The sequence below is a fragment of the Aythya marila genome, assembly GCF_965140915.1.
Source record: "Aythya marila genome assembly, chromosome: 1".
In the NCBI taxonomy this organism is placed as follows: domain Eukaryota; kingdom Metazoa; phylum Chordata; class Aves; order Anseriformes; family Anatidae; genus Aythya; species Aythya marila.
Genome location: NC_139042.1, coordinates 53,860,862 through 53,875,536, shown reverse-complemented (window position 1 = coordinate 53,875,536; position 14,675 = coordinate 53,860,862). Strand labels below are relative to the sequence as shown.

Sequence of the window (14,675 nt, the reverse complement as noted above, 5' to 3'; positions counted from 1 at the left end):
TGGGCACTGCTAACCTCCCCTTTCTCTGCCCTTTGTAATGTAAAACGAGGTTGTTCAGGAGACAGGAGGTTAAAATGGGGATAGAAAGCTGATATCCTGAGCCCAACTACGCTGCCACGTTGTTTCCCTCATCTGCCCTCCAAGACAGGCTGCTAAGGGAAACCCTTCCTGAAGGAAGCATTTCACCTCTTTGGATGATACATCTTTTTGCCAATGAAGTCTAGTTTCTTTGGAAAATAGCCTGGAATGTGATATTTCGAGATGTTAAGAATTCTTAGCTCAAGCATGTGTGCATGGTGTGCCTACTCTTCCATGGGCAATCTCCAAGTAAGGAAGTCACAGGAAAAGGACGCTTGAAAAAAAAATTTCCTTGGTGTTCCTTCTGATATATCTATCCCTTCATAACATAAATGAAATCAGTAGAAACTGATGAAAGTTTTTGCTAAACCTCGTGCTGCTGTATACCCTTCCTCTCTGTGTGCAATGGCTGTAAATGGGGTGAATCCTCCTGCTGTCTGCTGAAGGAACTGCCTTGGTAAGAGCAGAACAAGCTGTTCGCCACCAGCATCTTTCTTCGGAGTCATGTCCCAGGCCTGAGGAGAGGATTGTGTTGGATATTGGTTGGTGTGGAACAAAAACTCCTTTAAAAAAAAAATATATATATATATATCAGTGTTATGCAACAAAATCTGTAATTCCAAGACAGCTATGAGCACAAAAATAGAGTGATGGTTGCTACAGAAGTTACTTCAGTAGCTTCAGTGTAGGCTCTTATCTCTGAATTACGTCTCCAACGTACTGCATAGAAACTTTAAAAAAACTACTTTCAGTCTAATGAGCTCCTTTGAAAAAAGAAAAAAAAAGTCTTTTGTTGCCAGTGAAGTGAATGTGTTTGTACCAGTTAGAAGTAATAATTGAATCAAGATATATGCAGATAAAAATGCAATGCGAGTGCATGTACAGGCATTGCACACCTTATAAAAGGACAGATTCCCATCCTTAGCTTAGTTTCTTTCCTGGTGAGTCGAGGCATCAATAGAGAAAGATACTAATCCACTTATGGGTGGCAGTGTTGTGACTTTAATTATTAAAGAATTATTGCTCTGATTTTTTTCACTCAAGTAGAACTTGGGAAAATAGAGGAGTGTAAATGCTTCAGTGATAGCAGATTAAAAATTGTTTTATTAGTTTTAATGAAGATCAGTATTGTCAAGGTTTTGAATAAGTATAAATATAAGGCTGCGTGGAAACAAATCTATCTCAAATTTTATTTCAGAAATGCCTGTGATTTGAATTCACATAATGGTGAAGGGATGAGAACAGAAATACTAAAAAGGATCATTTAGATCAACTATGATCTATCTAAGACATACATGCATGAGTGAGTTTCAGTCAAGGGCAGGAACAGATTGTGACTGATGTTACTTGATGAAACTTGTATTACGGTGCCTGTACTGCAAACCTCTTTACCTGCACACATTGAAAACAGAAAGCTTTTGTGTTTTGCCTGTTAAATTATATTGAACTATTAGCATAAACTGCTAGAAAAAAAAATAAAATCAACTTTCAAGTAATATTTTGTATTTGAGTGAAAGGCATTTGTTAAAAAGTATTCTTCTTCAAATACATTGCACTGGTTGTAAAAGATCTCCTTCCATAATGTTTTCAAAAGGTGTCTTTTTATCTTTAGATTCCAGCTGTTTCCTTTTAGCTGTTACTAAACTGGTAAAACATGGTGTGTTTAAGATATTTTGATCTTTCAAGGAATTGTATTTACTTTTTTTTTCCTTTTTTTTTCTCCAACTCTATTTCTGTAGGAAGAATCTTAAATCGTTTCTCAAAAGATATTGGCCATCTGGATGACTTGCTTCCATTGACGTTTTTGGACTTTGTGCAGGTAATTCAGTTGCTTCTGCACTGCATGCTGAATTTAGATTCCTGTAAGCTTTGGTGAAAATCAGCTATTTGTCACAGATGTAGTTTAGTTTAAGGAAAGTGCTTGTTTGTGAAAGAAAGGTGCGGTTGAAATTTAATGTGTCAGTAAAAAGCTAACATGAGTAATAACTGGCAGGTAGGAGTGGCTATACACAGCTTGCTATTATGTCAAGATTTCAGTTCATAGTAGCTACATGCTTGGTAAATTGCTCCTGATTTGCCTCCAAGCAATCTGGCAAGCTTATTGCTGTTATAAGAAATATGTCCATAGTAAAGAAACAATCAACTCACATGAAAAGATAGCACAGATTAACCTAATTATGTGTCTACTTCCACAAAGAATCAAATGCTTACCACACCATTTTGGATTAAAATAGGTGTGGCTATTTACAAAGAAAAGATTAGTAGTAATAGTGTGAATATAATAGCCTTAATAGGAACAAGTGAAATAAGTTGCTGCAGACAAAAAAAGATGGACAAAGCACTGAGATTTCAATGATGATGAAAGGATAAAGGATTATATATGACACCAAGGTAGTTTTACTGTTGCAGTAACTATTAATCCTCCTTATAAAATTCTGCAGAAAGCTGCAAGGAAAAAAAAAAGAAAAGATCATAATGTATCAAAGTAACATGAATCACAGAATACACAGAATCATAGAGGCTAGAGAAAGAAATGACAGTGGATCATCTGGATCCACGTAGTCGATCAGACCTGTAATGCTCCTGTCAGAAATGTTTCTTAAGGTGTTAATGCTAACTTTACTTCATCTGTTAGAGATAACTTAATCAGGATTTCAACCTTGTTTTTGATGTTTTCAAACTGAAACCAAAGACATTTTAGGTTTCTTAAAAGCAGCTTAATGACATTGCTAATGCTGAACTCTAGACACGGGGGAGGAGAAGGTTCCAAAGAGTTAGTAAAAAGACACTTCTTAAGGTAAACTCTTTTTCCTAGTTTAGTAAAGCTCTTAAAATTGAAGTATATGTTTCTCAAAGCTTTACAAGTGCCACATACCACTTGGGGGAAGAAAGGAAGGTATTTTACCTACCAATTGCAGCAAGTGCTGTGTGTTTTTTTTTGTTGTTGTTGTTGGTGGTGGTGGTGGTGTTTGTTTTTGTTTGTTTGTTTGTTTTTCTTGCTGCTGTTTCCCCCTCTCCCCCCCCCTCCCACCCCTTTTTTTTTGTGAGTTAGGGAGTTGCTTATTGCAAATATTAAGACTTGGAATTTTAAGTCCCTGATAAATTATTTCCTGAAAGTAAAATATAAACATCTTTTTATAGTATACTACTCATTTTTTACTGTTTACAGAGATTCCAAATTTTCTTCAGTCTTATTAACTGGCCTTTATTAGATAGAATACTTTATTTCAGCTCTCTTTGGACAATACATAAATGTCTTTCTATTTGTCTGGAAGTTCAGGCTGTTGTGCAATCCTTATCCTCTCCTCTTTACATAGGGGTTATATCCACAAAGTCAAAACCATTTCTTCTGCGTAAAGGTCCTTTTCTATTAGACTAAGCAATGCAGAGGGGTTTGTGTTTACACAAGTTTGTCGTCTTTATAGAAGACTGGATAATGTACATTCTACATACCAGTCTTGGCCAGAGCATCCTCTGGGTCCTGAAATCTTGAAATAAAATGATTAACCCTTTTTCCTTCGTTCTGTGCATTTATAATAATGTAATAACACGAGAGTTGTGTTGCAGCCCACTTGCATGGTGTTTTTATTGCAAGAAACTGAGTGGGTGTTTTGCATGCCCTGTCATGTGGTTTAAAGGCATGCGGGGTTGTCTGAGGATGCAAAATTTGCTGGGAAAATGTTAGAGAACTCTGTGTAAGCAGAGGGAGACAAAATTGGTGTGGTCTCGTCCATACTTCCTTTTGGGAGCAGACCCTGAAGCAAATTGTCTTGAGAACTACACAGTGGTTTTTGTTGTTGTTTTCTGAGAGGACCAGCTGCTTTGCTCCAGGAGCAAGCTGGGGAAGGACGTAACCTGTGTGCGTGGTACACGAGCAGAGGACCACATCTACGACTGAATTGGAAAGCCTAGCAATTTGACCAGTGAACACATAGTCCAGGCAGTACATGATTACCAAAACTTTACTGATCTGGGATAGAAGAGTGAAGGCTGTTACTGTGAATGCGATTGTTTTCTTCTTTCAAGCTCATCCTGTAAACTGCATCTCCCCTCATGCTGATTACTTCAGGCATTTCTTTTAACTACGCTATTTAAAAAAATGTCAAAAATTATGTAAAAAAAAAAAAAAAAATATATATATATATATATATTGTTAAAATACAAAAGTTTGTGTTTTAAGTGATAAGTTTTCTTTTTTAAAAGAAGATGTTATATGTCCAGTATGCTCCAATAGTGCTCTGTACCCTTTGGCATCAGGGAGAAAACTTAGGAACTTGCTGCTGTTTAATAATAGGCTGCTATCCATAAGACAAAAACACTTCCTTTTTGGCAGGTTTTTGAAAACTTCTAATTCTTGATCAGCCGGCTTGCTGATTAGTTGATGCCTTTTGAAATTCGATAGCAAAGATGTAACATTTATTTCTGAAGAAGCACAGATCTCTACAAAGGATAACTGTTATCAATTATGATAGAGATCTTTTGTCGGTTGTTTTGTTTGCAGGTGTCTTCTATAAGACCTCCTATAATCCCTTCAGGAAGAAATATTTTCTCCTTTCTAAAAACAGTATTAGCTAAATATAAAAGCTCTGATCCCGGCCATTGTCGTTGATTCTCTGAGAGACATTTCCCAACATTCATTGTTTAAATGGTTGTCAGGAGGAATCAAGTGAAACTTCATAAACAATGCAGTAACTGGTTCATCTTACTTTGTGTGTAGAAGCTTTTCTTGAGCGGATTTGCATTGAAGAAGTGCTCCTTTTTCTGAGTTATTGCTGAGACCATTGTGAAGCATTCCAGCCTTTTACTATATTAGCGAGTGTGTGCATCATTTCTGCACAAATAAACACGGCGTGATTGGGCACTCGAAAACTACAATGTGAGCCCATTTCAATACCTATAAATTAATAATTAAAATCTATTAGTTTGGAGAATTTCATAATTACATTGAGCACAGATTTTAAGGCAATGCTAAAAATTGATAATGTTCTTTTTGAGTCCCTAATAAGATTTATACACTGCACTACAGTCATAATGAGCATGATTAGTCTAGACAGCTATACTGGATGAAAATTAATTCCTTAAAGTAAAAGAATCAAATTTTTACATTTTCCAAAGGACCAATGAAGAAGAAACAATCACTTATGTTCAAGACAGTGGATGGATACTGTACGCTTAGCCATTAAAGCAAAACTAGAAGGTCGGTGGCAAGCTTAAAAATGCATCATAGGTCTTGTGTGTTTTTCTGAAAACCTGGTTGGACTTTGTGGAACTGCTGCTTCACAATAGCTCCCAAACGAGCAACTCTCACTCTGTCTAGAGTTTCCTTCCATCCTTTCTTCCTTAGGTTTTAAGTGCACTAAAATACAGCATACCTGTCTTTGGAGAGGCTGAGGGAAAGAGATCCTTCCTAGGAGGAGGCAGTCACTTTTTCATCTTAACTTAGGAATTTAACAGCTTATGAGAAATGTCATGTTAGTGCAGTTGACTATCTATTTGTAGAAATTACTGCATCTGTAAGATTTATAAGTCAAAAAGAAGTCTCTTTTATGAGAACATGTTTATGGCTATATTTAACTATGTGGCTGTTGAACAGAGCTCAGTGGGTAGCAGCTAAAAAGAAACTGAAAGGAAACCAAACGTAAGTTACACACTTCAACTGAGGTACCTTAAATTGTAAATTTACAGCCCAGTTCAGAGCTCATTAAATTAAAAAAGAAACAGTCCTCAGTCCCGCAAATGGTCTAAATGAGCCTGTCTTATCTTCTAGAAGCTCTTCTGTGTGAAAAATAAAACGCAATGTTGTGTTCTCTACAATGCTTGCTGTTTTACTAAATACAACACTAAATATGTTTGCAAAATCAGATTTTAATTAAGGTTTTGAAGGTTGCTTCTCAGATAATCAAAGAGCTGAATGAACTTGTTTGGCAGTGGTGGTGTATTTTTGCTGGTGAGCTTGCATATTTGTAATCCCTTGCTTTAGTGCTGTTAACCTCCTTAGCCTCACTTCTCCTTTTTCCTCTTCTGTGTTACCTTTTTTGACATATCTTAAATCTCTTCAGGTATGAGTCTGCTTGTATAAATGCCATTACAGTGCTTTAAAACCTTCTAAGAGGATTTAAACAACTACTTCATTTAGATCTGTATGCTATATTTATATTTTTATTAGCTTAATCAGAGGGCAGGCCTAACAACAGCTTCAAAGTGCTACCCAAATAGAAGTAATGGCAGAAATGGTTTATTTGGTTGATAGGAACTTCAGCATCCTATAAATAAGTTCAAAGGGCCCTAAGGAAGTCAGGTGCCATTTCAGATGACTGGGAAATTGTTACTTAATTTTCTTAGGCTCCTCTGAAAATACCAGCTGATGTCCCGAGTGTTTTAACCAGCTGTTGTTCCTCCTTCTGCCTTCAGCCCTGTTGATGCAGATAGGTGTGGGGCTTGTAGTTTGAAATATCATGGTTAAAATGCATGTTATAAATGCGTAGCTCAGTGCAGCATTGATAAAAACACACTGTGCTAGCTCGAGAGAATATCCATCAAGGAACAGAATAAAAGAATTTCATGAGAAAGTATTAGGAATGAGGAATCCAATCCATTCAGTAGTGTTTTATACACATTAGCCTGGATATTCGTAAGTGGCTGGTAACGTGGGTGCTACATATGTGAGGGCTCATCACAGGCTTGTTTTCAGTACCTGACTCCCACTTTGATTTGAGGTAGATTTGTAGAGGCTTAACGTCTTTGAAATGGGGTCTCAGGGTGATGGAGGATGAGCACGCAGAGTGATGTGCTGTTAGTTGGAAATTGTATCTATAAACTGACAGGATATATATAGGATGCTGAAGTGTATTCCAGTGCTGGAGTGTATTCTTCTTTTCTGTTAATTATATTATAAGTTTTAAAGGGTGGCTTTTTTTTCCCCTGTACCTTCTTGTCCTTTTAATTCTTCATTGATCTCATTACCTTTTAAGAGAGTTGATCCTCTGCTTTAGTTTCTAGTGAATTTAAGTAACTCCATGCAATGGCCCCTTCACTTTGATTTCTTCCCCTGTGTTGGACTGAGGGGGGGAAAATCATGATTTGTTTTGTTTCTGGAGAACACTGTGAACATGTGAACTATCTGCAGCTGCCCTTGGAAAAGGGCAGTGATTTATTGAGGAAAACTGAATTGCAAAACCTTTTTCCTCCCCAAAATCAACAGCTTGACTGCATTTAAATAACTGACTTTTCATATCCTTTCATCACACACAAAGACCTAATCCTGAGACTACTTGAGCCACCAATGTAGGCTGTGGCTGAGACCACCACTGAATGTGCCATTCCCTTCTCACCACACACAAAACACATTGACTGCAGCTTTATGAAGTGAAAATGCTGAAGAAAAGGAAAATGTGAAGGAGGTGTCCACAGTCATTTCTTTTTAAAATAAAATAAAATAAAAGGAGGAGGAAAAAAAAAAAAAGAAAGAAAGCTGCTGCATCTGGATATTAGGAACAAAAAGTGCCTCAGACTGGAATAATAGCTTGGGTCACTTGGTTTCATATGTGCAAAAGGGTGGAACTGCCGTTGCTTGTTTCAGTACCGCTGACCCCTGCATTTTATTGTGTGAAGATGTCAGGGAAAGTGTGTAGAAGGAATTCTAGTATCTTTTAGTTTAACAATGACTTTGTTATTTTGTGATTCCTATGAGGGGTAGGGATTTTTTTTGTTGTTGTTGTGTTTTTTTTCAGTTTACTGAAGTTTGTACGTATGTACGTATGTGCAAGATGGTTTCAAGAGATCCTTGTGTTTGTAATAGTTCTTTGTGTGTGTTTGTATGTGAAATATAATCATAAAATACATCATGATAACACAACCAGTGGTGAGATCTGCATTAAATGTCAGCAAGTTCTTTATAGCCTGGTATGCAAACCCATATCTTGGAGACGCAATTTGGTTACCCTTCTGGTGAGTCCTGATAGTTGTGTATGATGGTTATATCCGAAAACTCTGCAGTTATGCTGAGATTTAAATGATAAAAGCATAGTTTAAAAAAATAAAAAAGTTTCTTACTGGCACCTGACTACTGAAATCTCACTGAACTTTCCCTGTCGAACTAAAATTCTAGCTGTACATTCCCAAGATGCACATTACAGCATCTGCTAGTACATAATGAAAAGCCAATTAAAACTGAAAGAAAAATAGGGCTTATTATTATTATTATTATTATTGGTTGCTTTTGAACTCTAATTTGAGAGAAGATTGAAATGATCCTTGTAAAAATAATAATTTCTAGCGTAGTCACTTGATACTTGTATGTACTTTCAATTTTGCCTTTTTTATCTGTTGAATTCAAAAGGTATTACTTTAGAAACAAACAAACAAAAAAAACCCTGTCTATTCTGCCCACCCTGTCATCGTCCATCCCTCCCCCCTCCCCAAAAAGAAGAGGGGTGGGAGAGGCTTGGGTTGCACTTGTGCCTCCAGGACCAACCTGCAGGAGCCGTGAGTTTAGCATAGACACTTGTCTAAATAATGCAGTTCTTCACTGACCTTTTGCTCCTCTGTCATTGAATGCCTCGATTGTTAAATCCCAGTAGCCAATTAGTCTTCTTGATGGCGACCAGCAGTGGAGATAATCTATGCCAAAGCTATGGCTGGTCTTTGCTCTGGACCTGTCATCATCTACCTATGAATTGAAGGATGTCTTGCATCATATGAGCTGCCTACGTCCTCACGTCGTTCATATGTGGATCAGATAAGGCACATAGAGTCCGGAGTCAGTGCTGAGAGATAAATTACCATTTACATGGACCTCAATGTTTATGAGGAAGGCTAAAGATCTCTTTTCACAAAATCATCTGTAATCCATCCCAATCCTTTTCTTCACCCCATTTTTTTTTCCTGTTTACATGAGTGCACAGAATTTTTTATAAAAATCGACGTGTATCTCGTTTTCCACATATTAATATCAAGCCAGCAGATATCACTGCAGTAACAAAACAAATCACTGTGGGAACATAATACAACTTTTAAAGTATTTTAGGGTTTATGTTTATGTAGTATTGGCTGTACTAATAAAATTGGAAGGTGTAACCCCATATTTAACATAAGAGGATAAAATAATAGTGAAAAATGTGATTTCACTACGTTTGTCATCTTGCTTCCTTGTGTGTCCTTTAGTGCTATTCTCTTTTTCTTGTTCATCTTCTCTCTTTTATTTTTATTTTTTATACTTAATTTGAATGGCAGATACAGATATTACTTCTGTTACTGGGCTATTGCTTTCTTTTTTTTCAATGACATGTGGAATAGTGACATTCTCAATATAGGACTTTTCAGAAAAATAAAGCCAGCTTTCACTTAGTGGAAATCTGTATTCTTTGTCTAGAGCACACAAGTCCTGTAAGATGCAGTCTTCCTCTTAATATACCTAAAATTTTCTGCAGGTTGTGGCTTAGTGATAGAAAGTCAGAAATGTCTGTTTTCTTACAGTATTTTGGTATGTCTGACTGAAATTAATACATACAAAATGTTGATCAGGTTTAAATCAGCTCTTCTCCATTTGACTTCTCTTTGTTCTTTATAGGGTTGCTCTCAGTTACACTTTCAGCTCCTAGAAAGCCGTAGAGTCCTATGGAAGTCCACTAACGTGGCCCAGCTCTGTGTAATCTGGAATTTTCTCCCCTTTTGGTTAAGGTGGAATTCGTAAGAATTTCAGAGAGAGATTCAGTCTGGCTGAGGCTCTTTGTATGTGTCGGAAGGTATTTTTTTGGTTGCTTTTCTTACTGTGAAAGACAGTGAAGAAGTGCTCTGATATAAGCGAACTTAATCTTTTTGGTTCAACTTTTCCTTTTGGTGTCCGAGAGGGGATTTTTATTATTATTTATATATGTTTACCTGACTTTTTAAGCATTATTGTACCCTTTTCACGTCCTTAGCTCAAACTGATTGTTATTTTTAAAGACTTTAGAAGATCATTAACATTCCCAACACTTCACAGTAGCTCGAAATCTTTTAATTCTGCTGTCAGTCATAGAGTGTAACAATCCTGTTCCAAATGGTGATAAGTACAAATCTTCTAGATTGCCTTAAACTACTGATATGCTACAGATAGGACGCGTGTGCTTACAAACAAAGTAGGATTTCACTGTTTGGCAAAAGGACCGGAGATTTTACTGTTGATTCAAGAGGGAAGGGGAAACTTCGAGGTAATTGGAATTACTAAGCCATATAACTGGTGCGTGTGTTAAATCAGGATGCATAGTGATGCCCAAAACAAACATGTGGGACAAAGAATTATCTTCAGCAAAAAAAGGCTGCATCTCATAAAAACATGCTGCCAGGGTTGTGTGTACATGGCATGCAGCATGTAGGAACTGTTTTTGTGTTTTTCATGAGATCTGACGCTGATACTGTGGCTGGCTGGGGAGCTCTACATCTGATGTAAAAATTCCCAATGAGTTCCTTCTTCAAAAGGCAGTGGCTGCAGAGTGGGCAGTTTCATACAGCAGAAGAAGAGAGTTCACTGGGGAACTGAATGTCAAATGTCCTTGGGAAGCTTACAGCCCTTTGTCTTATGTTTACATTACAGGCTTTGTATCACTTACAATTTTTGATTAATTTGGATTGCAGTCTTGAAATCATAAAATTCTGTGTGTGGGGATAAGCTCTTTCAAGGGGTAGCTGATGGCTGTTCCCAAACAGTTGAAGAATAGGGTGCTGAGTGCATTTTCTTCCACAGTCATGACCCATTTTCTTTTCTTTTTCTCTCTTTTTTTTTTTTTTTTTTCACACTGGGTTTTGAAATCAGTCTAATGTTTAAACAAGCAGAGCTGTTATTATAAAAGTCGCTCCTTTCATGCTAAAAGAAAGGGTTTAGATCTTCCCTTCCAAAACTGAGAATGTGCTGGCTTTGGCATCTGATCAAATGGTCCATTCTTCAGTTCAGCATAACATGAGGGGGAAAAAAAAAATCAGTTACTGATAGAAGTCTGAATTTGAGGGTCAGACCTGGTATCAGCTGTTTGCTCTGGTATGTATGTGTGGATGCTTTGCCATAAATAAACTCGTAAAAGGTCTTTTTACTTGCAGCCGTAGAGAATGGCTGAACTGGATGAAGCATGTGGTGGTGTGCAGGTGAGTTACAGTGTGGGTGCTGGACGTGTCAGGCCACTGTTGGGCATCCCAGCACCAAGGGACTGCAAAACAGCATATAATTCTTCAGAATTATGAATCAAGAGTTTATTCTGAATAGGAAAGTTGTGTTTTGTAGCACTACTGGAGCTGCAAAGCTCTGGGAAATTGGGGGGGGACAAAAATAGGCTAAAAAGCATTTTTTGCATCTCTGCTAGGAAGGGGAATAACCAGCAAAGAACAGAAGGCAGTGTATTTTAAATAACAAGAACAAAAAGTAAAATGCTTAATAAAAGCTTGTAACTGATGTCAGGCTGAAGGACTGCGTTACTGAAGAACTGGCATCCTTTCTAACAGGAGAGCCCGCAGTTCAGATGTAACAGAAAGCTTTTGAAATGGCTGAGACTGAATTGAACTCACTTCTGGCCCAACACTTAGACTTGGCTGAGCAGAAAAGGCCACAAAGTTGAAAATGAGGTATTCTTAGGGAGGGCGGGGGGCTGCTCTGGCATCAAGGACAAGAGGCCTGGGGCGGAAAAGTCCATACAGCTTCAAGCTGGAGTTGCAAAACTACAACATACGGAGCAGCTGCATTTGTGGTAAGCAGAAATTTGCCAGACATTTGGAAGAACTGGGGAAAAATACGCACAGTAGAGACAAACAGGTTACACTAATGCCATCATGACAATAATGTCATCAGACAATAATGGCTCAGAAGAATCCCTTGCAGGGGCAGTGAGTAATATTTTAGCAAGTAAGTGAATGGACTGTCACATAAGTACATACAGCAAGTAAAGCTGATGGCCTGTCTTGATCAGTGTTCATTCCCCAGCAGTGGCAACGGGAGATGCTGCTTGGGGAGAGCCCTGGGAGCCTGACTGCTTTCTGTGGTCCCTTCCCTTCTTAGCACCTCAGCATCCAGCGTGTTGTACTGGAGGTGTCAAACTGTCCTTTTTGCATCTGCTTCTTTGCAGCATTTTGTATGGCTGTGAGATCTGCCTCCTATAATCTGTTATCCTGAAAGTGGTGAAGTAGTTATTGGATTTTGATTTTATTCTCTGTAATATATATATATATATATATATATATATATATATATTTATATACACCACTGGAGGAGTTGAAAGTAGCTTAAGGCCAAGGACAAGTATTGGTCCATCAGTCTTTGCTGATAAAGTACTGAACATATGAGTAAGAATGGAATAGGAAATGCACCATGTGTAGTAGTTTCTTAATTTCTTAATTTCCTTTAAAAATGCCACCCATTTGGCAGCAGGGACTGGTCGAGGAGTTACAAAAGTGCACTGGGAACCTTGGAGTAACTGGAGCAGCCAACGAAGTGGCCACGTGTGCTGGTGTTACTGGGGGAGCACAGGCTGTGTGAGACTCCTTGTTCACGTATAGATCACAAAACCCCTATGCTGATAGGGTGGCAAGGGATGTTTTCCCGCTACCTGAGAAGAAGAGAAGCTCTGGGAGGGTTGGCAGGTGCCAGGCATTTTTCTGTATCGTTTCGGGCAGGTTGTGGCATGAGCTGTTGAGAAAACAAAGCGTGTGTGTACGCGTGTTGTACACTCTTCTGGTTACTGCTGTTTCCTCAAACGACCATGTGAAGTTGTGCTTGGCATCTCAGCTGTCCCGCAGGAGAATGTATTTGTCATGGTACAAAGGTCACTGTTGTTTATGGGAATCATTTTTGTGCCTGAGTATTTTTTTTTTTCCTTTGGGAGAGGAATGGTGTAAGTATAGCCAAAGGAGTGTGGATGTTGAAGGAAGAAAAAAACAAACCTAGCTGAAGAGCAAAATGCATTAACTTGTAGTTAGTAAGGGGAGAGAAATCATTTTTGTAGGGAAATCCAAGTAACACTATGACTAACTCCCCATTAACCTCAAGAAGAGGATCTCTCTCCTATGGATCCTCTTGGCAAAGCTGTGCCTTGCTTGCCCAAATCACTGAGAAGACTTTGTGCTGAAATGCTTAGCGGGCACAAAGTGCAATGGTAGCAAAGCATTTGAGAAGATCAACTTAGAGGTCCTAATGGGGACTTTTTAGTGCTCATAAATAGAGAAATAGGTTGTGCACAGACATCTGCAAGCTCTGCCCTTTTTCCTGAACAGGTCAGCATTGGAGACGATGAACAGGAACATATGAGACGTCTGAATAGGGGCTGTGGCTTTGGCTCTGCTAAAAGCCTGTGTTTTCATGGAGAATCTCTATTAGCTGGAACTAAGTTATTGCCATGGCCAAAGGACCCTGACAACGAACTTCACACACGGGTGAAGATAATTTATTGTTAAAAGGAAAATAACCTCAATGCGATGTAGGAATTTCATGCAAAGTTTTAAAGGATGGGTATTTTGAGTGTCACCAAGTCCAGAGCTTGGTTGTGCATGTGTTTTCTAAAGCATCGGTACTTGGAAGACTCAGACAATGTACGGATTTTGGGAGCTGGGGCTGAGACCTGCATGAGATCTCAGCACAAGGTGCCAGAAAGCCTATTTTAACATTTATTATGGGGTGAAAGATTAGTGATGACAGGATGCTGTTTAAATACAACAGGATGGTGGCAGTGCCAGTGTATTAAAGAAAAGACCCTTTTTGCTATAAGGTCACTTGTTGAACTTGTTAAAGGACACTTGGACACAGTCCAACATGATCTCAAACAAATATTAAGGCTTCTCACTTAAACGCATGCCAAGTCAAATGAATTTATTGGTGGCACAAAAAAACATCTACCCTGAGGAGCTGAGTGTATGCTTGTTCACTTGGAAAAACAACGATCCAGAAAGGCTAGCTCGCAGAGACAAGAATAAATGGAAGATACTAGCATGAAGGACGTGAGCGCTCGTTTCAAACACATTTCCATGGTGAATCTGACAGACGTGTTTGGGCCATTTGCAGTGGCATGGATTTAGCCACATAACCTCGTGGGCTTGTTCTTACTGACAGCAAGGTTCTGAGGAGGGGAGAGCATCGTGTACAAGATAACGTGAGCTTGCTGGTTTTGAAGCTTGTGGAGCTGGCAGTATTTAGCTCTTAAGTTTGTTTTTTTTCTTCTTTCAATCACTTTATCTGAAATTAAAATGTTAATTTCTTTCCAAGCTGTGCCTTTTTCCCCACTTCCAGTGCTTTGGTTGTCTTGTCTTGTCTTTCTATTCCCAGATCTTCTTGTGGATGTGCATTTTCCTAAGGTTAAAGTAACGCTGACTGAGGGCTGTCATTCCTGTCGAGGATTCATGTCACTGGCCCGTGTCTGGGATGGCTTTCAAGTGTTGGAGTTACACGCAGCATTTTTCCTCCTCTACTCATAAGTCTTGCTTTTTCTAGACAAATCTCTTGCTGATGGTTTGATGCAAGCAATAATGTAAACAACCATATTTCTACCTTTTTTAATCAGTTTAGAAAGAAAAAATGTAGATTTTGTTCAAAAGATAGTTTAAAGACAAGACAAGACTACACAACTGGTCACTTTATCTGAGCA

The 14,675-nt window shown here is 38.4% G+C and overlaps 1 protein-coding gene across 3 annotated transcripts in view; it reads left to right on the top strand.

The window, feature by feature from the left end:
- Positions 1-14,675, top strand: part of ABCC4 (ATP binding cassette subfamily C member 4 (PEL blood group)) — a 149,131-nt gene that overhangs the window by 79,550 nt on the left and 54,906 nt on the right. For all 3 annotated transcript variants that reach the window (XM_082779406.1, XM_082779407.1, XM_082779408.1), the window contains one exon: positions 1,818-1,897. In XM_082779406.1, the coding sequence (XP_082635532.1) occupies positions 1,818-1,897 (80 nt within the window). The remainder of the gene's footprint in view (positions 1-1,817; positions 1,898-14,675) is intronic.